The sequence below is a fragment of the Mustela nivalis genome (genome assembly GCF_964662115.1).
Source record: "Mustela nivalis genome assembly, chromosome: 7".
Taxonomy (NCBI): Eukaryota; Metazoa; Chordata; class Mammalia; order Carnivora; family Mustelidae; genus Mustela; species Mustela nivalis.
The window spans coordinates 80,830,338-80,857,329 of NC_139026.1; the positions used below are offsets into that span (position 1 = coordinate 80,830,338).

At 36.4% G+C, this 26,992-nt stretch overlaps 1 protein-coding gene across 2 annotated transcripts in view; it reads right to left on the bottom strand.

The window, feature by feature from the left end:
- GXYLT1 (glucoside xylosyltransferase 1) overlaps nucleotides 1-26,992 on the bottom strand; it is a 54,608-nt gene that overhangs the window by 13,942 nt on the left and 13,674 nt on the right. For both annotated transcript variants that reach the window (XM_082742233.1, XM_082742234.1), the window contains 5 exons: nucleotides 20,738-20,909; nucleotides 18,121-18,246; nucleotides 13,055-13,306; nucleotides 2,305-2,428; nucleotides 1,828-2,000 (listed from right to left, as the gene is read on the bottom strand). In XM_082742233.1, coding sequence (XP_082598359.1) covers nucleotides 1,828-2,000; nucleotides 2,305-2,428; nucleotides 13,055-13,306; nucleotides 18,121-18,246; nucleotides 20,738-20,909 — 847 coding nt within the window. The remainder of the gene's footprint in view (nucleotides 1-1,827; nucleotides 2,001-2,304; nucleotides 2,429-13,054; nucleotides 13,307-18,120; nucleotides 18,247-20,737; nucleotides 20,910-26,992) is intronic.

The following is a 26,992-nucleotide window of genomic DNA, read 5'->3' on the forward strand; positions in this document are numbered from 1 at the left end:
GAAAGCATACTGAAACAAACCCAGCTGTATTAATTAATTTAATTAATTTAATTAATTAATAAAATAACCACAATGAGAAGCAGGATAAAAAAACTAATCCAGGGCGCCTGGGTGGCTCAGTGGGTTAAGCCTCTGCCTTCGGCTCAGGTCATGATCTCAGGGTCCTGGGATGGAGGCCCGCATTGGGCTCTCTGCTCAGCAGGGAGCCTGCTTCCCTCTCTCTCTCTCTGCCTGCCTCTCTGTCTACTTGTGATCTCTGTCTGTCAAATAAATAAATAAAATCTTTAAAAAAAAAAAAAACTAATCCAAGTAACTGCTGAACACAATACTGAGTACATGCCCTCATGGTGAGGGGGGAAGGGGCAGGTAGATAATGGGAACAAATCCTTAACTTTTCTTAGTAGGTTGGTTTTTAGCAAAATTAGACCATTTCTGAAATTATTTTAAATGTACTGTAGGATTACATAAATGAGGAAGTGTTTCATTTTATGAGTCAGGATTCTAAATGCGGAAGGAGGTAAAACATGAAAACAGAGTAAGAGAAAGCAGGAAGAACTCTGGGGAAACAGAACTGGAGGCATCAGTGTAACTACATGATTGTGTGTATAAGTTGTGTGTGTGCTGTGTATTTATATTTCCTAGCCCTGTCACTGAAAGGGCTCAGAAGTGAAGACAACCTTATAGCAATAAGCATGCCCAGCACCCTGAGCCCTCTAAAAGAAACCAGAGCTCCTATGACAGAGAGGTAATTTCAGGGTAGGTCAAGGAAGGTAAAACAAGTCGAGCCTAGCATATTTTTTGAAAAAGATAATGAGGAGGTACCCAAAATAGTGAAGGGAATATGTCAGATGGGCACACGAGTTTGGCAAAAGGGACTCTAATGGCCAAACTGGAAACAACTTAAGCATCAACACCAATAATGCATTATAAATCATCAAGAAAAAATACCTATCAATGATTTCTTACTAATAATGTATGGATCAATAAATCGGCAAAAGGGAATGGCTCTTCCTTACAGGAGAATGCTTAGTGCCAAAATTGTACAGAGAAGGACAACTATGCCTGGACAGTCAGCAATTTGCAACTACCATAGTAAAGACTGGTTTAAACAAGAATCAACAATGGATGCTAAATGTAGCACAGAAATTCTGAAGAGGAGGATATTTATAGGATTTTAAAGAGTCTCCCCACAGACTGCTCACAAGAAGAAAAACAACTACATAGTGGAGAAACTGAACAACATTTTTCATGAGTGATCAAAAGCAGCATCACCCATGAAAGGCAGGTAGACAAAGGTGACTATGAATGTGATACCCTGAGAAGCTCACAGGGCTTACACAGTACTCTGACCAGGAGGGAATACTCTGAACCTAATCATAAGGAAATAGACAGGCGAATATTAAGAATATTCTAGTAAGAAAAAAGATAAAGAGGCTCTATTCTCCAAAAGTGCCAATGTCATAAAAGACAAAAACTGAGAAACTGTTCTATATCAAAAGAGAATATACATCAAAGTACTGTATCAATATGAAATTTCCTGAGTTGATACCTGTACTGTGCTTAATAAGAGAACATCCCTGTTCTTACTGAAAACATTAAAATCTTCAAGGAGTAAAAGAGCATGATGTGTGCAACTTACATTCAGATGGTTGAGAACAAAACATATCTATACTGAAAGAACTGATGATAAATCAAATGAGGTAAAATGTTAATAACTAATGAACATGAGTAAAGGATATGGAAATTCTTTGTTTATTCTTGCAAATACTCTAAGTTTGTAAGAATTTCAACACAGACAGTTAAAAAAAGAAAAAAACACATTCTTACATTTCTCAGTGCTTCATAAATGGCTCTAAATGCTGGTTGTTTATCATCGTGGTAAACACCTCTGTTCCCATGAAGAATAAAGATTCCTTCTTCTTCTGCTTCCTGGCAATTGCTTCCATATATACAATGATCTGGTCGATAATTCCATTGACACGGAAAAACAAAAAGGCTTTCTATGTGAAGAAAAATAAAACAATGAAGCAAATAACCCTAATTCCACAGAATTAACATTCTGCAAAAATTTTAAACACACAGCTCTTACAGGAAAAGATTTAAAATAGTAAAAAATGTTTAAAATTTAGATCCTTTCCTACAAAAACAATATTAAGAAAAGTTTTTTAAGAAGTTCTACTCTGTCTTAAACATAGTGATAATCACAAATATAAGCCAAAATTAAATAAATGTGTTTCTTTATTTACTAAATAATACCTATGATTTTTTACAAATGGGAAGAATTAAAGAAATTTAAATGATTACCTGGATTATGAAAAAAGATGATATTCAACAGATCTTGATCCCCCCATGTGATGTTAAGTTTGTATTTTTTAAGCAATGGCATAAGTATATCTCCCCATCGCAGCCGTACAGTTGTCATGTCATTCTGTTGGTAAATACATTGAGAAGATCCTCAGGCCTCCATGGTTAATATGGCAGCACAATGGCAGTTCCCCATTCTTCCCTCAGTATCACAGAGCAACAAGAAGAAATGCAAACTTCTTCTGTTATAAAACCAAGTGACTCTAATGTAAATAGGACTGTCCATTTGGGAGTAGGAAAGATAATAAAAGAAGGTATCTGAAGCTGCATGTAGAAGTAATAAAACTAATAAAAGTCAGGAAAGACTGGGAAAGAAAAACTAGGTGATAAAACTACTTTGTAGATGATAGTTTTAAGTACTATGACCATGATCTCATCCTAAAACGCAGATCAGATTGTTTTAGTACCTATGTCATATGTCTAGACATAGTATCTAGGTCTATATCACAGTTATTGTGGATTCAACCTGTTAACATACAAAGTACTTGGACAGTACTTGGCACATGACACATCTCAGTGTTAGCTATTATTGTTACCAGGATCACTATCACTCTTAGACTGATTAGCCAATCTTTCATAATTGACATTTCAAAGAGACCAATTTGAAACCAGTAAATCAAAAACAGATTATGAATTTCATCAGGTGCCTTTTCAACCTCTATAAAGTTGCTCAAAGTTCATTATTTTAAGACACAAAGTCAAATACCCAAGGAAACAACCAAGTTGAAAGAGGGTCTGAATCTTGTGAATATGAGTGAGAAGCAGTGGAGCTGAATACTAAGCCTTTCCAATTAATTTGATTCTTAAACTCTTCAGACTTAACCCAATATTCCTCAACGCACAGTTTTCAGTGTGCACAGTGAATTTTAAAAATCCTTCACAATGGGGTGCCCGGGTGGCTCAGTGGGTTAAAGCCACTGCTTTAGGCTCAGGTCATGATCCCAGGGTCCTGGGATGGAGCCCTGCATCCAGCTCTCTGCTCAGCAGGGAGCCTGCTTCTTTTCCTCTCTCTCTCTGCCTGCCTCTCTGCCTACTTGTGATCTCTGTCTGTCAAATAAATAAATAAAATCTTTAAAAAAAATAAAATAAAATGCTTCACAATGTTAAGTACAGAAATTAAGAATAACATTTAGAAACCTTTACAGCAACTCAACAGAATGTTATGTCTATTTAATCTAATATTTTTCTAGTAACATATCATTTTTACAAAAGCATTGCCTCATGGAAAAACGAAATTTAAAAAACAAAACTGAGAGGTGCCTGGGTGGCTCAGTGGGTTAAGCCGCTGCCTTCGGCTCAGGTCATGATCTCAGGGTCCTAGGATCGAGTCCTGCATTGGGCTCTCTGCTCAGCAGGGAGCCTGCTTCCCTCTCTCTCTCTCTTTCTTTCTGCCTACCTCTCCATCTACTTGTGATCTCTCTTTGTCAAATAAATAAATAAAATCTTTTAAAAAAACAAAAAAAACTGATCCTTCATACACAGTCTGAAAGACACTGTTATATGCTATTCTAGGATACATAATAAACACAATGGGAATATAAACAATCTATCTTTTAAGAAAGAAAAAGAAAAGAGAGAATTCCAAAGGGGAAAAAGCTATATATTTAAACTAAATATTATCTGCTATAATTTTATTACTCTTGTGTGAAGTTTCTCAGAACACCAAAATACTCTGGAAAATAACTGAAGGAAGTTTTACCTAAGGAAATAATAAGAAGATACTTTATGGAAAGGACAACACTGAAATAAGTCATTTAGCATGTTAACTAAATATTCTTAGCATCTGAAAAGGGAACTCTGAATTGTACAAGGACAAAGACAACCAACACATTCAACAGACAGGGCTGGTGGACCTCTTGTACCATGCCATGTTCAAATCTTCATTGAATTTTTTCCATTCAAATATAATAAATATAAATATAAATATATAAAATATATATAAATGTACATATTCAAAGAAAAAATGATTATGAACATTTGGAGAGTATGTGATATGGTGAGTGCTGTGAAATGTGTAAGCCTGAAGATTCACAGACCTGTACCCCTGGGGCAAATAATACATTATATGTTAAGAAAAATAATTAATAAAAAAGAAAATCAATGAAGGATCAAATTACAAGGTCTAGTGCAGTCTTAGGAAAAAAAAAAAAATCAAAGGGGTGAAACAACCCTTAGATGTTAAAGAAAAAGTCCTACTACAAAAATTTTGGATGAGAAGCAATAACACTAGCTTTAAATGCAATTATATAACCTAAAATATCCAAGAGAACCAATGAAATATGGTAAGAAATGAGTTTAGAAAAGAAGCATTATAAAAGACATCAAACTTTCATTCTTCACAGATGACATGAAAACCCAAAAGACAAGCAAAAAAACTGCTAGAACTGATACAGGAAGTCAGCAAAGTTGCAGGTTATAGTATCAATGCACAGATGTCTGTTGCATTTCTATATACCAATAATGAAGCAGCAGAGAGAGAAATCAAAGAATGAATCCCATTTGCAATTGCACCAAAACCAGTAAGATATCTAGGCATAAACCTAACCAAAGAGATAAAAGATCTGTATCTGAAAACTACAGGACACTGATGAAAGAAGGTTAGGGGGGCTCCTCGGTGGCTCAGTTGGTTAAGCAACTGCCTTAGGCTCAGATCATGATCCCTGGGTCCTGGGATCAAGCCCTGCAAGGGGCTCCTTGCTTGGCAGAGAATCAGCTTCTCCTTCTGCCTCTCTTGGCTACTCCGCCTGCTTTGTTCTCTCTGTCAAATAAATAAGTAAAAATTCTGAAAGGAAGGAAGGAACGAACGAATGAACGAACGAACTGAGGAAGAACAGAAAGAAGAAAGAAAGAAAAAAGAGAGAAAGAAACAGAGAGAGAGGTAGGAAAGAGGGAAGGAAGGAACTGAGGAAGAACAGGAAGGAAGAAAGGAAGAGGGAAGGATGGATGAAGGAGGAAATTAAGGAAGACACAAAGAAATGAAAACATGTTCCAAGCTCATGCGCTGGAAGAACAAGCACTGTTAAAATGTCTATACGGCCCAAAGCAATCATTTAATGCAATCCCTATCAAAATACCACCAGTATTTTCAGAGCTAGAACAAACAGTCCTAAAATTTTTATGGAACCACAAAAGACCCCAAGTAGCGAAATGTTGAAAAAGAAAATCAAAGCTGTAGGCTTCACAATTCCAGACTTCAAGCTATATGACAAAGCTAAAGTCACCAATACAATACGGTACCGGCACAAAAATAGACGCACAGATCAATGGAACAGAATAGAGAACCCAGAAATGAACCCTCAACTCTATGGCCAACTAATCTTTGACAAAGCAGGAAAGAATGTCCAATGGAAACAAGACAGTCTCTTCAACAAATGGTGTTGGGAACACTGGACAGCCACAAGCAGAAGAATGAAACTGGACCACTTTCTTACACCATACAGAAAAATAAATTCAAAATGGATGAAAGACTTAAATGTGAGACAGGAACCCATCAAACCCCTAGAGGAGAACACAGGCAACAACCTCTTTGACCTCAGCTGCCATAACTTCCTACGAGGCATGTCTCCAGAGGCAAGGGAAACAAAAGCAAAAATGAACCATTGGGGCTACATCAGGATAAAAAGCTTCTGCACAACAAAGCAAACAATCAACAAAACCTTTAAAAGGCAACCTACAGAATGGGAAAAGATATTCACAAATGACATGTCAGATAAAGGACTCGTATTCAAAATCTCATAAAGAACTTACCAAACTCAACACCCAAAAATACAAATAATCCAGTCCAGAAATGGGCAGAAGACATGTACAGACATTTCTCCAAAGACAACGTACAAATGGCCACAAGATGTTCAACATCACTTGACATCAGGGAAATACACATCAAAACCACAATGAGATACCAACACCTCATACCCATCAGAATGGCTAAAATTAACAACTCAGGAAACAACAGGTGTTGGCAAGGTTGTGAAGAAAGGGGAACCCTCTTATACTAATGCAGAATGCAAACTGATGGGAATGCAAGCTGGTGCAGCCACTCGGAAAACAGTGTGGAGGCTCCTCAAAAAGGTAAAGATAGAAGTACCCTACAATCCAGTAATTGCACTACTAGGCATTTACCCAAAGGATACAAAAAGTGATTTGAAGGGGCACCTGCACCCCAACATTTAGAGCAGCAATGTCCACAATAGCCAAACTATGGAAAGAGTCCAGATGTCCATCGGCAGATGAGTGAATAAAGAAGATGTGGTATAGAGCTACGAGGGAATAGTACTCATCCATCAAAAATAGTGAGATCTTGCCATTTGCAATTACATTGATGGAGCGAGTGTATTACGCTAAGTGAAGTAAGTCAGACAAAGACAAATACCGTATGGTTTCACTTATACACGAAATTTTAAAACAGATGAACATATGGGAGGGGGTAAGATAAAAAAGAGAGGGAGACAAACCATAAGAGACTCTTAACTATAGGGAACAAACTGAGAGTTGACGGAGGGGAGAAGGGTGGGGGAATGGAGTAACTGGGTGATGGGCAATAAGGAAGGCACTTGATGTAATGAGCACTGGGTTAATGCAACTGATGAATCACTAAATTCTACCTCTGAAACTAATAACACACTATATGTTAACTAAATTCAATTTAAATAAAATTTTTTTAAAAAGAGTCATTACATATAAAAAGAGTTCAGGTTATAGAAAAAAAAAAATTTTTTTTTAAGATTTTATTTATTTAGTTGACAGCCAGAGATCACAAGTAGGCAGAGAGGCAGACAGAGAGAGGAGGAAGCAGGCTCCCTGCTGAGCAGAGAGCCCAATGTGAGGCTCGATCCCAGGACCCTCAGATCATGACCTGAGCCGAAGGCAGCGGCTTAACCCACTGAGCCACCCAGGCGCCCCTAGAAAAAAATTTTTTTAAGTAGAGAAATGGTCAAGGAGTATGGGCAAACAGCCATTCACAAAAGAGAAAACAAATGGCCAAACATTAAATGAAAATATAGGGACCCCTGGGTGGCTCAGTGGGTTAAAAAGCCTCTGCCTTCAGCTCGGGTTATGATCCCAGGGTCCTGAGACTGAGCCCCACATCAGGCTCTCCGCTCAGGCAGCCTGCTTCCCCTTCTCTCTCTCTGCCTGCCTCTGCCTACTTGTGATCTCTGCCTGTCAAATAAACATATAAAATCTTTAAAAAATAAAAATAAAAAATAAATGAAAATAGAATTTTTCCAAACTGACAGTATAGTCAGGAAAGTATAAGTTAAAATATGATATATTCCAGCCATATAACTACATGCTCATACTAGTACACACAAATAATAAAACCAAATCATCCATTCTCTGCTATCTCATATACATATTAAAAGTGTGACAGACTCTGTACTGACATAAAAACCAGTCAATTATATATTTACTAAGTTAAAATAGCAAACTGAAGATGTATAAAACTATTTCTATTTAAGTGCTTATGTACATGTACATCTGTTTCAAAACATTTTCCTAATGGGTCTTAAAAATGTATAGTAAAGTTTGTAATATCATTTGGGCAAAGAAATGAAACTGAGAAGAGTGGTACGTAAGGGGAGACTTTTCTCTTTTATTCTACATACAATGAATTATTTAAATTTTTATAAGCCTAATATCATTCTGCAATTCTTTAATTTTTTTAAGTTTATTCATTTATTTAAGTAAACTCTATACCCAATGTGGAGCCTGAACTCACAACCCCAATATCAAGTCACATATTCCTCTGACTGAGTCAGCCAGGTGCCCCCATTTTGTAATTTTTAAAAAGGAAAGTGTAGCTCTAATTTACTAATTTTAGCAAACCTGCCACCAAAATGTGCACATATTAAGGTCAATTAATTTTACTTTAGAATAATGTATGCTTTTGAAAATACTATCATTATGAGTCTATCTTTACATAAGTATAAAACTGATAGATAGCTATTCATAGCATGTTCCAACAGTGTAGATACTGGGAACTCGTCAGTTTCCAAAGATCAGTTATTGCACTAATCTCTGAAAAGTTCTATCCTTGTTAGTAAGATGTTCATTGATACTCTGTTCTCATAAGCTATATATATAATAGAGTAAAAGTCCTCATGACATACATTTTGCAAATATGTAAAAATAACCACCATGTCTACTTCATGGACATGGAAATGTTCTCTTTCCAATATTTTTTTTTAAAGATTTTATTTATTTATTTGACAGACAGAGATCACAAGTAGGCAGAGAGGCAGGCAGAGAGAGGGGGAAGCAGGCTCCCCGCAGAGCAGAGAGCCCCATGCAGGGCTCGATCCCAAGACCCTGGGATCATGACCTGAGCCGAAGGCAGAGGCTTTAACCCACTGAGCCACCTAGGTGCCCCATCTCTTTCCAAAAAGAACTCACTAAGGGCCCAGTTTCTAAAACTTCCATCTATCCTCTGCCAGTAATTATCTATTAAGTTGCTACTCATGTCATATCCCACCCTAAATATTCCCAATACAAAGTTGTACAAAACACACATTCTGCTCTCAGTAGGTAGAGAAAACAAACAAAGATTACAAAGTAACATATAGCAGGATGTAAACAGAGTACACACCAAATATTCAAGAAAAGGACTCTCAAGATGCCTTATTTGGGGTGCCTGGCTGGCTTAATCAGTAGAGCATGTGACTCTTGATCTCAGGGTTGTGGGTTTGAGCCCCACGTTAAGTGTATTTTAAAAATAAATAACAAGGGGCACCTGGGTGGCTCAGTTGGTTAAGCAACTGCCTCAGCTCAGGTTATGATCCCAGCATAACGAGAAACAACAAAAAAGTAGAATTTTTACTATTTTAATTTGTGATGTATACAACTTTTATACATCAGTTTGGAAATAAACAGTCATGAATGATAGGGACTGGGTGACAGAAAAGCAAATTAAGAATTTAAAATATGGCCACTGGTAGTCTTACAGCTTTTCATGCAGTAAGAACCATGCGTCAACATTCACAGATGTGTAAGAAACAGTTTAGAAAGTTACTATAAGTAATCAGTTATATTACTAGAGCCAAAAATTGTAGAATTAGTAGGAAAAAACAAGGCAATGCTTGTTACAGATACAGTCTGGAAAACAATCAGGAAAAACAAAGACATATATATGAAAAAAGGAATCAAAATAAATTTTATGGAAACACCTTAGCAATCATAAATATAGTAATATTTGAAAATAAAGCAAATCTGTGTTGCTCCCACTGGGCAAGAACAGGATTATTTGGAACACAGGGATAGTAGGTGTAAAGAAAACTGCACCTACTGAATTAATGTATAATATAATCATGCCTCTCATAGTCTTCTTCATTAAGTCTAATTACACACAGATGAAAACAAAGTTCAAAGTTTAGAAATGATTTCAACTCCCATATCTACAGCTCTAGTTGATTTTAGAACATGCCATGACACACACAAAAAAAAAGAAGGGGGAGAAAACATTGCAGTATTTAGGAGTGACATTTAAATAAGTAAAAGACAATCACAGATTTGAACTACAGAGTTATAATTTTGAAATGTTTAAAAAATAATGGTGTTATACTACATTATCGCTAAGGTTCTTTGCAACAGTAAACTTCTCATAATTCTATGAATTTCAAATGAAGAGTTACTGAGAAGTCATATTATCCCTTAGCAGGTAATCTTACAGCACCATCTTCTGGTATAATATTACTGTGCATAGGCTAACAATCAGAATAGGAGGAATTCATGTTATTATACCAGTTTTATTTAGTACAACTCAAGCTATATTAACAATATAGGGTAACAATTGGGTAGTTGAAGAAATGTTGTGAATCAAGAGTAGAGGTTACACTAGCCTCATTAAAGCATTCAAAATTGAAAAGCACACAAAACTGAAATAAAATCAAGATTTCATCAAGAAAATGAGAAGGCTAAAACAACCAAAAAACTAGGCTTACTAAATCTACAGAAAATAAGAATGATGGTACAAACAGTCCTAACACTGAAACATCAAGGTGCGGGCAAGGCTACGAGCAGTTGTTATGCCTACACCAAAGATGAATCCAGGAAACAACTCTAAATGAGGCCAAGATTTAAATAAGATACACAAGAGGAGTAATGAATAACAGTGTGAAGTCTGGGCTACCAGAAGCCATAAGAAATATATCTGATAAATATATATGCATATGTACACATACACATATTTTCTCATATCATCAAAGATATAATACTCCTTAATGTTTAATATAGCCCCAATCAGATGTAAAGGGATAAACAGCAAGTCTATATAGGTATCTAAGAAGCCAATGTATTTAGCTAACATTTAAGCGCTTACCACATGCCATGCTCTGCACTAAGCATTTTATTTTCATTTCTCATTTTAATTCCAATAATAATCACACATTATATTAGTTTCAAGTATTCAATATAGTGATTCAACAATTCTATACATTAGTCAGTGCTCATCCTAAGTGTGCTCTTTAATCCCCATCACCTATTCCATGCATTTCTGCACCCACAAACCCTCTGGTAACCATCAGTTTGTTCTCTATAGTCAAGAGTCTGTTTCTTCATTTGTCTCTTTATTTGTTCACTTGTTTCCTTAAATTCCATATAAGAATGAAATCATACAGAATTTGTCTTTCTCTTATTTCACTTAGCATTCATCTGGCTTCACCCACGTTATTGAAAATGGCAAGATTTCATTCCTTTTTATGGTTGAGTAATAGTCCACCATGTATATGTGTATATGTAGGTATATATGTGGTATATAACCACATCTTCTTTATTCATTCATCAGTGGACACTTGGGTTGCTTGCTTCCATAATTTTATGCTTCTTATAAATAATGCTGTGATAAACATAGGGGTTCATGTGTCTTTCTGAATTAGTGTTTTTCTATTTTTTGGGAAAATACCCAATAGTGAAGTTACTGTATCACACTGTAATTCTATTTTTAACTTTTTTGAGGCATCTCATACTGTTTTCCATAGTGGCTGCACCAGTTTGCATTCCTACCAACACTGGACAAGGGTTCCTTGTTCTCCAAACCCTCACCAACACTTGTTTCTTGTTGTTTTTGATTTAGCCATTCTGACAGGTATGAAGTCGTATTTTTATAGTTTTGATTTGCATTTCCCTGATAATGAGTGACGTTGAACATCTTTTCCTGTGTCTGTTTGCCATCTGGATGTCTTCTTTGAAATACTATCTGTTCATGTCTTCTGCCCATTTTTTGTTTCAATTATTTGCTTTTTGGGTGCTGTAAGCTCTTTATATATTTTGGATACTAACTATTCTATATGTCATTTGCAAATATCTTCTCACATTCAGTAGGCTGTCTTTTAGTTTTGGTGATTTTCCTTTGCCGTGCAGAAGGTTTTTTATTTTGATGTAGTCCTAATAGCTTATTTTTGCTTTTGTCTTCGTTGCCTCAAGAGACTTATCTAGAAAAATGTTGCTACAGCTGATGTCAAAAATTACTACCTGTTCTCTCTTCTATGATTTTTATGGTTTTAGGTCTCCCATTTAGATCTTTAATCTATTTTGAGATTATTTTTATCGCTTCTCGGCCTTTTGGCTAAGATCAAGTGTATTTTGAGATTATTTTTGTGTATAGTGTGAGAAAGTGGTCCAGCTTTCCCAGCACCATCTGTTGAAGAGATGTGCTAAGTATTTTAAAAGGATCTCCTTTAAACTGATAACCTACCCAAGTCCATTTATCATTTATTTTTTCAGTTGACAGAACTGACATTTAAAGTTAACTGGCTATTGGTTAAATAAATGCACAGGTGACAAGGTTAAACATAAAGACAGTTTGACTCCAGTGCCCACAAACTACAATGACATAAAACTCATCAACATAAAATTGGTAAGCCATACAACATACTCCTGCGTTCAGAATGCACCAAGAATCTAGATAGCCTGATTCTTCCACTGGCCCCACAATTTGAGAGATAAAAAACATGCAATAATATTTTTTTTTAAGATTTTATTTATTTGAGAGAGGGAGAAAAGGAGAGAGCACACAGCAGGAGAGAGGGGCAGAGAGAAAGAGAGACGCAGGCTTCCCTCTGAGCAGGGAGCCCAACACAGGGCTGGATCCCAAGACTCTGAGAGCATGACCTAAGCTGAAGGCAGACACTTAACCAACTGGGTCACCCAGGTGCCTCAAGAATTTTTTTTTTTTTAATAGCCCCAAACAGCTCCCATTTGGAATGTGTTAGTCGCTGTTCTAATTCAATCCTTATAAAAGTTCTATGATATAAGTGATCTTATCTACCATCCTCATCTCACAGATGAGAATACTAAACACCAGAGATGTTCAAAACTTACTCAAAGTCCTAGAGTCTTAAACCTGGCCAACAGGATCCAGAGTCTTAAGCTCTTCACATCTATGTGTCACCCCAAGATGTTCTACAGTTGCCCAACTACAGAATGACAACTATGACCTAGAGTATCAAGCTAGAAAGATGACATTCGCTACTTAATACATTGTTATTTTACTTCATTATCAGGACATCTGGCTTGATCTGCCATAATGCTCCAATAAATAGAATACTAAAAACATACTTTTTTCCAATTATTCTAAATAAGTGGGAAATTCTGAGTAGTTTCATCAAGTTCTTAATAAAACAAAACTAAATTGGAAACGAAACAATTTGTGGAAGGAAAGTAGAGAACTGTTAATCAACCACCTATATCAGTGACTTACCTTGAAATACTTTCTTCTCATTCTAGTCATGTTCATCAACATAACTCCAGAGTTTACTCCAGTTTTTCCATAATACGGATGTCTGGCAAAGCGATTATACCATCCTATTCGAGGCTCTTCATGTTCTGGCGCCATTGCAGCAATTTGTGTAGAATTAAATTTCTTTAGTAAAGACCAAATATCATCAACAGGCCGTAAAAAAAGGATATCAGTGTCGACGTACAATAGTGAGTCAACTTCTTTCAGGATTAACTATTAGAAGAGATATTTGAAGCATTAATTATAATTCTATTTATTTAATATAAAACATAAGAGGCTTTAATTATAAAATAAATACCTACGAGATAAGCTAATTTACATCAATTTTTTATAGTAATCTTTCCTAAATCTGTCATTTTTTATAATAGTATATATAGAGAAATAATGCTAATCTTTATATGAACTTTCAGAAAACAAAAGCTATAAAAACAAATCAGGACAAAAAGCTAAATAATAACAATTAGAAAAATAAATAAAATAAAAGCAATATTCTCAAAGATCAGAGATAGAGTGTTTCTTATAATGGGAATTAACATTAACTTAGCTGAATTTATATCCTGAATCTTAATTTCCTAAAATAAATACAGAAATAAACCAATATAAATGAAGATCTTCTGAATTTGTTCCCTTGGCCCATACACTAATGGCTGGCATCTTTGTGTCCTTTGGTCTTACCTAGTAAATGACAGAGCCAAAACTGCAATACAGACCACCCAGCTCGGGAATCCATGCTGTTTTATTTTCTTATTTACTGTCTCCCAACAAATCAAAGTAAATGTGCACATACTTAGCAAGGGTGAGGACAAGATGTGTTTAGAAATAAGGACTGGCTACATTATTACCTTCTGACACATGCTAAATGGGTCTTCTACAGGGATTTTTAAGGAAAATTTTTTATTTCTGTCTTACCTACAAAATTTAGAATCCAACTCCTGCAAATTTAAATTTACTGCATGTATCAGCATACCAGTAGAACTCAATTATTAGATTAAACTAAATCTTTTCAGTTAAGAATATAAAGAGAAGCATTTGCTCCTTGTTCTCCTTTTCAAAATTGTTGCCTCCTCCTTCTGCTAAGGTTAAGCCACCACCTTAATGAGCAGCTATAAATCTGCAATCACCCCCATTCCCCCATCAGCTGATTTAATATCAAACTGGGGGGAAAATGTGGTTTGACTGCAGAGCCAGAGTAGGGAAGATTCACTTGTTCAAAGACCCCAGTGAAAGGGCACGTATGTATATGTCTGTATATCTGTCTCTCTTTTGGGGGCAGAAGAGTAAGCGAAATTGTTTTTTTATCAACATGCTGTTTCTGTACCACGAAACAATGTGTGTTTACAGATTACTATACTGTTAGCAGACTTGGAAAACACTGTTAACTGTTAGGAACCACTGCCAACTGGAGATTAGACATAAGGTCAGACATTAAGTAATAGCCATATCAGCATTTTTTCTATGGTCCCTTTTGGAGGAAGGAGTTGGTAGAGCTTACATTAGTTGTTTTCATCAATCTATTTCAAAGAAGAGAAACTCAGTAAAAAAAAAAAAAAAAAAAACTATCACTTAGAAAAATAAAGCAACAATTTACTCAAATCTAGTTAAAAAGATGCAGAACTAACAGTGAAATAGAGGGCAGTTTGACAGGTTTCAAGTATTTTTGTTTAGTGTCTCAAATTTCATTTAGGCATTTAACAGATTATATCACTAAATGATCTGGAAAATTTCATATCACATCAACAATTAAACTTGTTAATAATACAGAACAAAATCAAAGAGAAATGGTTGTAACCTTAGGTCTCTGTCACCATGTACTATTTTTTTCAGTAATACATTTGTTTATTGAACATCATATTGTATTGGTTTAATCCCTGCCTCCCACATCAGCTCTATGAAAAGAAGAAACCCATCTGTTCCATTCATTACTATATACCAGAACTTCAGTACAGATTCTCGACAGAAAATAAGGCAATTTATAAAATGTGATACTACAGTGATTCAACATAAAAATTTTGTTTTACAGCAACCTCTTCGACCTCAGGCACAGCAACTTCCTCCTAGAAACATCGCCAAAGGCAAGGGAAGCAAGGGCAAAAATGAACTATTGGGACTTCATCAAGATCAAAAGCTTTTGCACAGCAAAAAATCGACAAAACCAAAAGACAACTGACAGAATGGGAGAAGATATTCACAAATAACACATCAGATAAAGTGCTAGTATCCAAAATTTATAAAGAACTTACCAAACTCAACACCCACAGAACAAATAATCCAATCAAGAAATGTGCAGAAGACATAAACAGACATTTCTGCAAAGAGGACATCCAGATGGCCAACAGACACAGGAAAAAGTGCTCAACATCACTCAGCATCAGGGAATACAAACCAAAACCACAAGGAGATACCACCTCACAACAGTCAGAATGGCTAAAATTAACAAGTCAGGAAATGTCAGATACTGGTGAGGATGCGGAAAAAGGGAAACCCTCTTACACTGTTGGTGGGAATGCAAGCTGGTGCAACCACTCTGGAAAACAGATGAAGGTTCCTCAAAAAGTTGAAAATAGAGCTACCCTACCATCCAGCAATCACACTACTGGTTATTTATCCTAAAGATACAAATGTAGTGATCTGAAGTGGCACGTGCACCTGAATGTTTATAGCAGCAATGTCCACAATAGCCAAACTATGGAAAGAACCTAGATGTCCATCAACAGATGAATGGAACAGATATGGTATATATATACAATGGAATACTATGCAGCCATCAAAAGAAATGAAATCTTGCATTTATAGGGACATGGATGGAACTAGAGGGTATTATGCTGAGCAAACTAAGTCAATCAGAGAAAGATAATTATCATATGACCTCTCTGATATGAGGAATTTGAGAGGCAGGGTGGAGGGTTGGTGGGGGGTAGGGAAGGAAAAATTGAAACAAGATGGGATTGGGAGTGACACAAACAAGATGGGATTGGGAGGGACAAAAGAGACTCTTAATCTCTGGAAACAAAATGAGGATTGCTGGGGGGGAGGGACAGTGCTGGGTTATGGACATTGGGGAGGGTATGTGCTATTAAGTGCTGTGAAATATGTAAGCCTGATGATTTACAGACCTGTACCCCTGCGGCAAATAATACATTCTATGTTAATTTTAAAAAATAATAAAATAAAATAAGGAAATCAAGACTCAGAAACAGAAAGTCTGTAGAAAGTCTGAACAAACTCTAAAGCTAGAATTCCAGCATGAACTTTGGAATCCCAAGTTTATTAGAGTTTGCAGTAAACTTGGATATTTTTGGTCCAATCTTTTCATTTTATAAACATGGAAACTGAGACTCTGAGAGAGAATACATGATTTGTTTACTGCATTAGAGATTGTCAGTCCAAGAAACACCAAACCATCCTCTTTCTCATTTGGCCATACTACTGTTTGGCACATTTATAAATACCAATTACTCATTATTGTTTTGGGGGAGAGGCGGTTATTATATACAGCTTTGCTTTTTGACTAGACTATAAACTACTGAGGGAAGAGCTACATTTTGTTACAATATGCACAGCAGCCTCAAATCCCTTCTCAAACTGATGCGAAAATCCCAGGTGTGACACTTACTAGAAATTCAATAAATGGCTGAATAGTTTATCTCTGGTGAAAAAATTTTTTGTGTGTTTTAAACTTACAAAGTCTATATGAAGTATCTAAAACTTTTGGGGCCTTTTTTTTTCCCCCATCCTAATCCCTTATTTGTGTGCCTCTTACAACGGCAACAGAGACTGAGAAAGATCCTAGGATCCACATTTTTTATGCATGGAAACAAAATTACCAGTTAGGCAAACTCAGTGATCAAAATTATAACTTTTTTTTTAAGATTTTATTTATTTGACACAGAGAGATCACAAGCAGGCAGAGAGGCAGGCAGAGAGAGAGGAAAGCAGGCTCCCTGCCAAGCATAGAGCCCAATGCGGGGCTCTCAATCCCAGGACCCTGAGATCATGACCCAAGCCAAAGGCAGAGGCTTTAACCCACTGAGCCACCCAGGCGCCCCTCAAAATTATAAATTTAAATCTTACTGATGACCTGGATTCAGTAAACTATATTTTAATACGCTAAGAATTGCTTTGTTCCCTTAAGAATAATAAGGAGCTAAAGTTTCTTCCCCTATAATTTATATACTTTCCACAAACTTGTGAGCTTCTTAAATTCATTATTTCAACTACTATAGATGTAGATGAAATCAACTCAAAATGAACAGATAACCTTGCTTCTGAATATTTTTAGCTAAAAATAATAATAATAATAATCTGGGGCGCCTGGGTGGCTGAGTTGGTTAAGCATCTGCCGTTGGTTCAGGTCATCATTCCAGGGTCCTGGGAATCAAGCTCTGCATCAGGCTCCCTGCTCAGTGGGGAGCCTGCTTCTCCCTCTCTCTGCCTGCAGCTCCCCCTGCTTGTGTGCTCTTTGTCAAATAAAGAAAAAAAAAAAAAAAAAAGATCAGGGTTTATCACCAGAGAACACTACCAAAGAACAGCTCCACTGAATAAATCATTCTCATTCCCCTTAGAGTTCACATGCTTTAAATTTGGGTCTGTGTTAAAATATAACCCATAAAGGGTAATGTGGCTTAGTATAAGATAGAAACAACTATTTAATGTTACAATCTACTTCACTTCCCAAATTACAAATGCAGAAGGTAATATTGCCCCTGAATTTCTGCGGGCAAGAGGCCTGGCTCCAGTAACATCTGATAACCTCAATTTCTTCTTAGAAGTAAAACAGTTTATAGCACCTGAGTAAGTTAAAATGTAAGAAATAGTATTTCCAAAGAAATTACTTACATTTTTCATTTTTAACAGATGTTTTCTTTGTAGCTTTTATTTGTTCTATTGAAAGTTTTTTCCCTAATGTTCAAAGGGAAAATTTACATGTATATGTTTATTTAACTCATTTATATGCAACTCTTCATTAACTCATGTGTGTAGAAGCAAAATTAGAAAAAGAAAAAAAAATCACTAGAGAAAAAACTTACTGGCAAGAATAATCTCTGGGAAGCACATGGCTTGAAAAGCTTTTTCCATTCCACTGCATTCTCACTTGGAAAAGTTATTGGGTATAATGAATAATTAAATGTCTGCAGAAATGACCAGCTATCAAGCTATTAAAAAAAAAACAAAACTTAGTTTAGATTATTTCATTTGCAAGTTTCACTGTAAAATTATAAACCACTAGATTATTTTAAAAAGCTAAAAATTAAAGACATTAGATATTATGCTATACACAGTTAAGAGAAAATCAGATTCTTCTTTCCCGCCATTTGTTTACATTCAAATTTTATATATAGTAATATATAATTATACATAATTAATATAAAGTAATGTATAATTTAATTAATTTTATAAGACCATATGATTCATATAAATAATTCAGTATAAATTTAAAATAATTTAATCAATTAATTTAAAACAACTTGATTTAATATAGTAATAGTCTAGAAGACTCCACCGTAAAGATCAGAGGCACAATGGAAGTTAACCACCACAAAATCACAAAGCTGAAAGCCTTGCATGTTGTTCATCTACCTCATCTTTACCTGATACATAAATCCTATCAATTCCTGAATAAATTAAGCTCAAAAAAATTAAGCACTAATTTTATTACCAGAGTGTGTATACTAAAAAATGTCTACACTTAAAATCAGACCAATATGAAACTGGTTAGAAAATATTTGTCTATCTGTGTATTTTTAATGTGGATGGATATTCCCTCAATATACTCTACATTCAGTGGGAAGTCTGCTTGAGCATTCTCTCTCTGCCCTACCCCCACGCAAATAATTACATCATTTTTTTTAAATACAGTATATATTACACAAGTAATCACTCAGCCAGATTTGAACAAAACACTGAGGCTGTGTGTAAGATGAAACAATAATTTCATTTTTTTATTACACTGCCAAAAGTTTCCACAGTTCCCTAGCAATCTGTTGCTGTTCTTTGAACTCTTAAGACAAGAGTAATTCCTCAGTTAATATTTTCGAAAACAATCCAAAGAGATCAAGCTCACAAAAGCATCTATCAAAAATACAGACACCAGAGGCACCTGGCTGGCTTAGTCGGTAGAGCATGCAACTCTTGATCTAAGGGTTTAAGTCTGAGTCCCATATTGGTGTAGAGATTACTTAAAAATAAAATATTTTTTAAAAACCACAGACAGACACTGGGGCGCCTGAGTGGCTCAGGGGGTTAAGCCCCTGCCTTCAGCTGAGGTCATGATCCCAGAGTCCTGGGATGGAGCCCAGCATCAGGCTCTCTGCTCAGCAGGGAGCCTGCTTCCCCCCTCCCCCACTCTCTGCCTGCCTCTCTGCCTACTTGTGATCTCTCTCTCTCTGTCAAATAAATAAATAAAATCTTAAAAAAAAAATACAGACACTAGATATATTTAAGTAAAGCCTAATACCCCTTGGACTCAAAGGTTTTGTTAGGAAACTGAAAGACTTGAGGTCACAAGTAGTATTTTTCATTCACTATTTTGAACTACTTTAACTTTAGAAAACATCAAATAAATGTTTCTCTACATATTTAGACCAAACATAAAAACCAAATCAGTTTGAAATTTAATTTAGTGTATAGAGAGAGATAAACTGAGATAATGGGGAGGGGGAGAGTCACTATTATTATCTTTACTACTGTCTCAGAACACAAGGTAGTGAGATTTTAGGTGATTTTTCTTTTTCTTAAAAGTTCTTCCCCCATATCTATTCTATTCTTCTTGCACAGTAAATTTTTTTTTATTGTTTAGGAGGCTACATAGCTGTCCTGATTAAAGAGAATATTCTTAACCCTCACAAACAGCTGTAACAGTATGGTTACACAATTAAGTTTAGACCAATAGGATACCCGCAAGACTGTCAGATGCAACTTCTAGAAAATATTTACAGAGGGTAGGAAAGGATTGGCCTTCTTCACTCCTTTCTCCCTTATTTGGTTAAAATATGGGTGTGAGAGCTGAAGAGTGAGTAGACCCCTTGGAGCATGAAGGAGGCGTCTTATATTAAAATGGCTCAGTCATAAGACAGAAGCCAGTGTCCCTGAAGACACAGAGCTACCATATACCACAGACTGCTTACTCTTATGTGAGAGAGAAATAAACTTCTATCTTGTTTAATACACTGTTAGTTTGGGTTTTCTGCCAATATAGCCAAACTGATTGTAACTAATACAAAACCAAAATAATGAACTTTCTTATCAAAACAAAAAGCCACTTCCTTCCATACGGTCAATCTAGAGCTCCCACCCCTGAAAACAGAATTAAAATCTTTGTGCACACTTTGTTTGAGGCACTCCCAAGCCAACGATGGGAATGAAATTAAGTCATAGGACTTTCAGTCAAATCATCCTAGATCTACAGTCAATGAAATAAAACCTCCATGCTTGGCAAAGGACTTTAAACAATGTACTTCTTTTTGAAAACAAACCTTCCTCTTATACCTAGATCTGGACTCTTAGATGGAGTGGCAGCCCAACTCTAGGAGGGCAGTTAGGTACCGAGTAAATATTTTTGTTCAATGAAGGAATAAAACAACATTCTATGACAGTATATCATTAAATATTCATCTCTAGAGTCTTAACAAAGTCTCGAATACTTACTATGCCTTTAAAACTATCATGTAGTTGATCTTCAGCAAAAATATGGAACTGAAGAGGTCTGATGCTGAAAATGATAGCTGACTTCAACATGGTTACAGTTTCTTCCAGTCTTTCACCACAGGCAACCACAGCGAGGTGCATTCTCTGAATGGGCTGTACATTCAGACCATACCTAACAGAAAAGAGAACCACATTTTCCAACACTTTTAGTATAGGGTAACATGTTAACAACATGTTTTTGACCATGTTCAAAAACTGAAGTTAAAAATTTATACTTAAAAAGCAAAGAAATATCAAATTACACAACAGTACAAGGTTGAACAATTATATATTTCTGCATCCTCAACCAGTCTTTCTCAGCCAATGTTCCTCACTAGGAACCACAAAAAGAACTACTACTTTCTCAATTCTCCCAAGAATAGCACATAAGTAACACCATTCTACACAAGAGAAAAGTTAATTCATTACTCAGACTAGATGCATTGGAGCTTAATTCTCCCAAGGAACCCCCCAAATGACAAAGGGAACATCACCGACTGAAGATCTTCTGTTCAATTACGTTTTAGCTTTTTTATTTAAAAAAAAATCTCAAAAACATATTGAAATAGAGAGAATAGAATAAATCCCCATGGACCCCTCTCCTAACTGCTATGATCATCCATTCAAAGGTATTCTTATTTCACCTAAAATCCCTCTTCACATCCCCTTCACTAACCAACATATCATTTTGAAGCAAACCCAGACATAAATTCATCCATAAATATTTCAGTATTATACCCAATCTTCAATCATACTAATTATAGGAAGAAGTTTCTTTCACATAAATTTTTTCACCTATAAACATTCAGTTCCACTCACCAAGTAATCAATGAGAGGTAAAAATTTCTGATGTGGTCTAAAATGTATTTAAACACCAGCATGGCATTTTGGAAGGAAAGATTCCCTAAACCCAAGTTACTGGCGTAGGCTATGTCAGACCCTACTTCTAATACAGAACAGGGGTGCAGAGCACTGGGCTTAAGGTACATAATAAAACTCATGCAACTTAACAGTGAACTAATAATAATCCACTAGCATATAAAGAAAAGAATTATGTGTGACTACATTGTTATTAAATAAAATTATTTTTTTTAAAGATTTTATTTATTTATTTGACAGAGATCACAAGTAGGCAGAGAGGCAGGCAGAGAGAGAGGGGGAAGCAGGCTCCCCATTGAGCAAGGAGTCTGATGCAGGGCTCAATCCTGGGATCCCAAGATCATGACCTGAGTCGAAGGCAGAGGCTTAACCCACTGAGCCACCCAAATTTATTCCACAGCAAGACTTCACAGAAGTCTCTACACACAAAGACAAATATTATAAAACCTTCTTAAGAAAATAAGTGAAATGTTCTTCAGGGTTTAAAAAAAAAAAAAAAAAAGCCCTCTAAAATCAGTACCAGGTCTGACTCCTCCCAGGCATTTTAGCAAGACTTGTTTTAGTCACACCGCCAGCACTCCTTCCACCAGTTTCTTTGGGAGGAGTCCTGTCAACTACATTGCATTTGCTTTTGGTTATATGCCCCTTTTTAGCAGAAGCATTATATACAGTACAGACTTCAACACCTAAAATGATAAAACAAACCATACTTTAAAGATTCACTGCCTACCACCCTGCCCCTAGACCCCCAAAACAGGAAATGATTGCGACCCAAAAACATTTAAAGTAATCTTCCACCACTAGAGGAAGGGATTACTAAAACCTTGTAATAAGATAAAGGGAAGCAGCCAACCAAGTAATTTGGTTCCAAAATGATTACTGGTCTGTAAAAATGTGCTATATTTTAACCACAGCATGAATAAGAGATAAGTCCCTATAAATTTAAAGAAATATTATCCAAGAGGTCATTTTTTTAAAAGTTTTTTTAAAGATTTTATTTATTTATTTATTTATTTGAGAGACAGAAAGAGTGAGAGAGCGTATATGAGAAGGGAGAAGGTCAGAGAGAGAAGCAGACTCCCTGTGGAGCTCAGAGCCCAATGCGGGACTCAATCCCAGGACTCCAGGATCATGACCTGAGCAAAAGGCAGTTGCTTAATCAACTGAGCCACCCAGGCACCCCCAAAAGGCCATTTTTAAGTCAAACCTATTTTTCTTTTTTAAGATTTTGTTTATTTCTTTGATAGAGACACAGTGAGAGAGGGAACAGAAGCATGGGGGGTGGGAGAGGGAGAAGGAGGCTTCCCGCCAAGCAGGACCCCGATATAGGGCTCGATCCCAGAATGCCAGGATCATGATCTGAGCTGGAAGCAGAAGCTTAAGACTGAGCCACCCAGGTGTCCCTCAAACCTATTTTTCTACAGATAATATAATTAGAAAAAATTCTACAGATGATTCAAACATAATAGCTCACTGCTTCCATGGCTAAATATGGCATAACCAGATCATAAATAGGAATTATGACACTAATGAATGATAACACATAGAAGAAAATGAATCCATAAATCTAAGAAGACACTAAATAAAAGGGTTGGGGGAAAGGAAAAACCTTTCTTTAAAAACAAGTATCAGCCAATAATGTAGAAGGAAAGAGAATTCCAAAAAATCACTATTTTGCAATCATCACTGTAACCAGTACCTTGAACAAAAATAATGCATGCTACAACCACAGAGTATCAAGGTACTATCCCCACACATTACAAAGGGAATAAAGGTACTGTTACATGTAGAAGTTAATAGAGTATTTTAGATAATAAATTCTAATACAAACACTGTTAACAGATTTCTAAAACTTAGGAATAGACTTATTTCAAGTAACATTTCTGCTATGAAGGAATCATGTGTCCTCCTTTTTTTATTTTGACAGCACAAAAAGCTTTCAGAGTATTCTTTTATATATATATATATTTTATTTTTTTATTTGACACAGAGAGAGAGAGATCACAACAAGTATGCAAAAGTCAGCAGGGTGTGGGAAGCAGGCTCCCCACTGAGCAGAGAGCCTGATCGAGAGCTCGATCCCAGGACCCTGAGATCACAACCCGAGCTAAAGGCAGAGGCTTAACCCACTGAGCCACCCAGGCGCCCAGCTTTCAGGGTATTCTTTCAACCTAGTGTTCTCTCTAGAAAATAAAACAATGTTTAATAGTATTTAAGCCAAGAATTAGCATTATAATAAAACATGCAAAGTCAAACCAAATTAAATTTCTGGTAACAATCACCTCAACTAAAAAGTAACAGCTAGGAACCATCCTTAAAAACTTGCAGTTAAGAGGGGTGCCTGGGTGGCTCAGTGGGTTAAAGCCTCTGCGTTCAGCTCAGGTCATGATTCCAGGGTCCTGGGATCAACAAGCTCCGCATCAGACTCTCTGCTCAGCGGGGAGCCTGCTTTCCCTCTCTCTCTGCCTGCCTCTCAGCCTACTTGTGATCTCTGTCAAGTAAATAAATAGAATCTTTTAAAAAAGAAACAAAAAAAAAAAAATACCTTGCAGTTAAACAAAATGGAAAACTGTGTTCGGAAACATTAATGGCGGGGCGCCTGGGTGGCTCAGTGGGTTAAGCCTCTGCTTTCGGCTCAAGTCATGGTCTCAGGGCCTGGGATCAAGCCCCGCATCGGGCTCTCTGCTCAGCAGGGAGCCTGTTTCCCTCCCTCTCTCTCTCTCTCTCTCTCTGCCTCTCTGCCTACTTGTGATCTGTCAAATAAATAAATAAAATCTTAAAAAAAAAACCATTAATGGCAATTTCCTTACTGTATAGCTTAAAAAGAAAATTTACCTCTCACTATTCAAAAAAAAAAAGTGTTGAATTATTATACTAGGTTAAAAAAAACTACTTAAAGAATTGTACAGGGGTGCCTGGGTGGCTCAGTCGGATAGGCATCTGCTTTTGGCTAGCATTGTAATCCCAGTGTCCTGAGATCAAGTCCCACTTAAGGCTCTCTGCTCAGTGGAAGCCTGCTTCTCCCTCTTTCTGCTGCTCCCCCTGCTTGTACTCTCTCTGTCAAACGAATGAATAAAATCTTTTAAAAACAAAAATAAAGAGTTGTATATAATCATGTTTGTTTGTTTGTTTTTAAGTTTTTATTCACTTATTTGACACAAAGAGAGAGAGAGAACACAAATAGGCAGAGTGAGAGGGAGACGCAGGCTTCCCACAGAGCAGGGAGCCCAATGTGGGGCTCCATCCCAGGACTCTGGGATCATGATCTGAGCTGAAGGCAGACGCTTAATGACTGAGCCTCCCAGGCACCCTTATATAGTCACTTTTGAAGCAAAATACAATACTTGGAAAAATCTTCAGGGTCTTAGATATAGCATAAAAAAGAAAATCTAGAAACTTAACATGAAATGATGTACTAATTGTTAAAAAATATTTTTAAATAATCTGTACAAATATAGCTCTAAAAACTAGCATGGGCCACTCAAAGTAATACACATAACACTAAATTCACTTGTAACCACAGATTCCACTAATTGAAAATCAATTCCCATCATAAAGATTAAATATTTTTAAAACTCCAGCTGCAAAACAAAATTAGTACATTAAAAGAGAATTTTTAAGTAATAACACTAAAATTAGGAGACTGTTTAGAGGTGCTTGGCTGGTTCGGTAGGTACAGCATACAACTCTTGATCTTGGGGTAGTTGAGTTTAAGCCCCATACTGGACACAGAGCTTACTTTAAAAAAAAAAAAAGACAGAGAGAGAGAGAGAAACAGATTGCTTAATGAAATAACTAAAACAAAAAAGAAACTAGAATGATATTTATACTCAATAACAAAAACAGATTATCCTAAGAGAACATAAAATAAGCATTAAAAACTTAAGAGGTAATTATCAATACAGAAAATATAAAGAACATAAGATTAAGAAGCTCAACAAATATGAAAATACATTCAGCAAATAATCAACAAAATATAAATCAGTAATACTCTATCATTTTACTCTAATAAATGCTAAAATTTTAATTCCCAACAATGCTAAGGTCATGGTGACACCTGTACATTTACACAATGTTGATGCAGACTTAAATCCATACAGTTTTTAGAACACAATTTAGTAATATAATTCATCCTCTTTAATGAGTATTTGAACTTCTTCCATATGCTAGACACTGGGGATAAGCAAGAAAGCCACAATCCTGACCTCATACAATTTACAGCCACTTGCAAAAAGAAAGAATTTTAAAAGATTTCATGGGAAAGCATGGTAACTGCCTAAATGGGGGAGAAAAAAAAATAAAGACTTATGGAAGCTCACTATACAAACATCAAAAGTAGCAGTCTGGAAGTGCTGGGGAAAATCATTAGTTATTTACCAGTTGCCATGCACCTTGTTCCACATGGGGCTTAGACGATGAACAACACAGGGTATCTCTCTGCAAAGCCAACAGTCTGGAAGATGCACAACCACAACAGATTCATAAGCATAGCGATAAAGAGAATACTGAGAAGGGGGAAGCAGTGGGTAGGAAAGGGAAATCGCTGGATAGGAAGGAATGAACACAATGACTAAGGGAATAGGAAGCAAGAGGCTATCAGGAACAACCGTGTGAAAGAAGCTGGGTATAAGAGTCAACCGTGAACTGACATGAACAAAGCCAGCCATAAATCAGGATACAAAATACAGACGAGGGAAGGAATGAGAAACCAGATCATGAATTCCGGTGTAAACGAGAGAGTGTGAGGCATCTGAATCAGCAAGATAAAAAATGACCAAAATGCAGCAGGAAACTCAGTTCTGGAGCTCAGAAAACAGCTCTGAAGTAAAGCTATCAGTTAAAAAGATAATCCTGAGGGCACCTGGGTGGTTCAGTCAGTCAAGAGGCTGCCTTAGGCTCAGGTCATGATCCCAGTGTCCTGGCATTGAGTCCTGTGTCAGGCTCACTACTGAGCAGGAAGCTAGCTTCTCCCTCTCTCTCTGTCAATCCCCCTGCTTGAGCCCATTCTCTTCCTCTCTCAGATAAGTAAATAAAATCTTTAAAAATTCATTAAAATTAAAAGATTATTCTGTGACTATCCAGGGAGTGCGGAGAGAAAAGGGCAGAGTCCTAAGGCACATGAATATCGAACAGTCAGGACAGGGAGAGGAGTAGAGAAGCAGAGAGATCAAGTAGCTGAGATCCTTGTCTTAAGAGCCAGAGACTGACAGAGTTGAAACAAAGAGGAAGTGGTAACCAGTGTCAAAGGTACCAAAAAAATTTGGGGCCCAGAAGAACAATTCAGAGGTCAGAGGTGACTTCACAGTAGGGGACGAGGGTTAGTCAGATGGCCAGTGC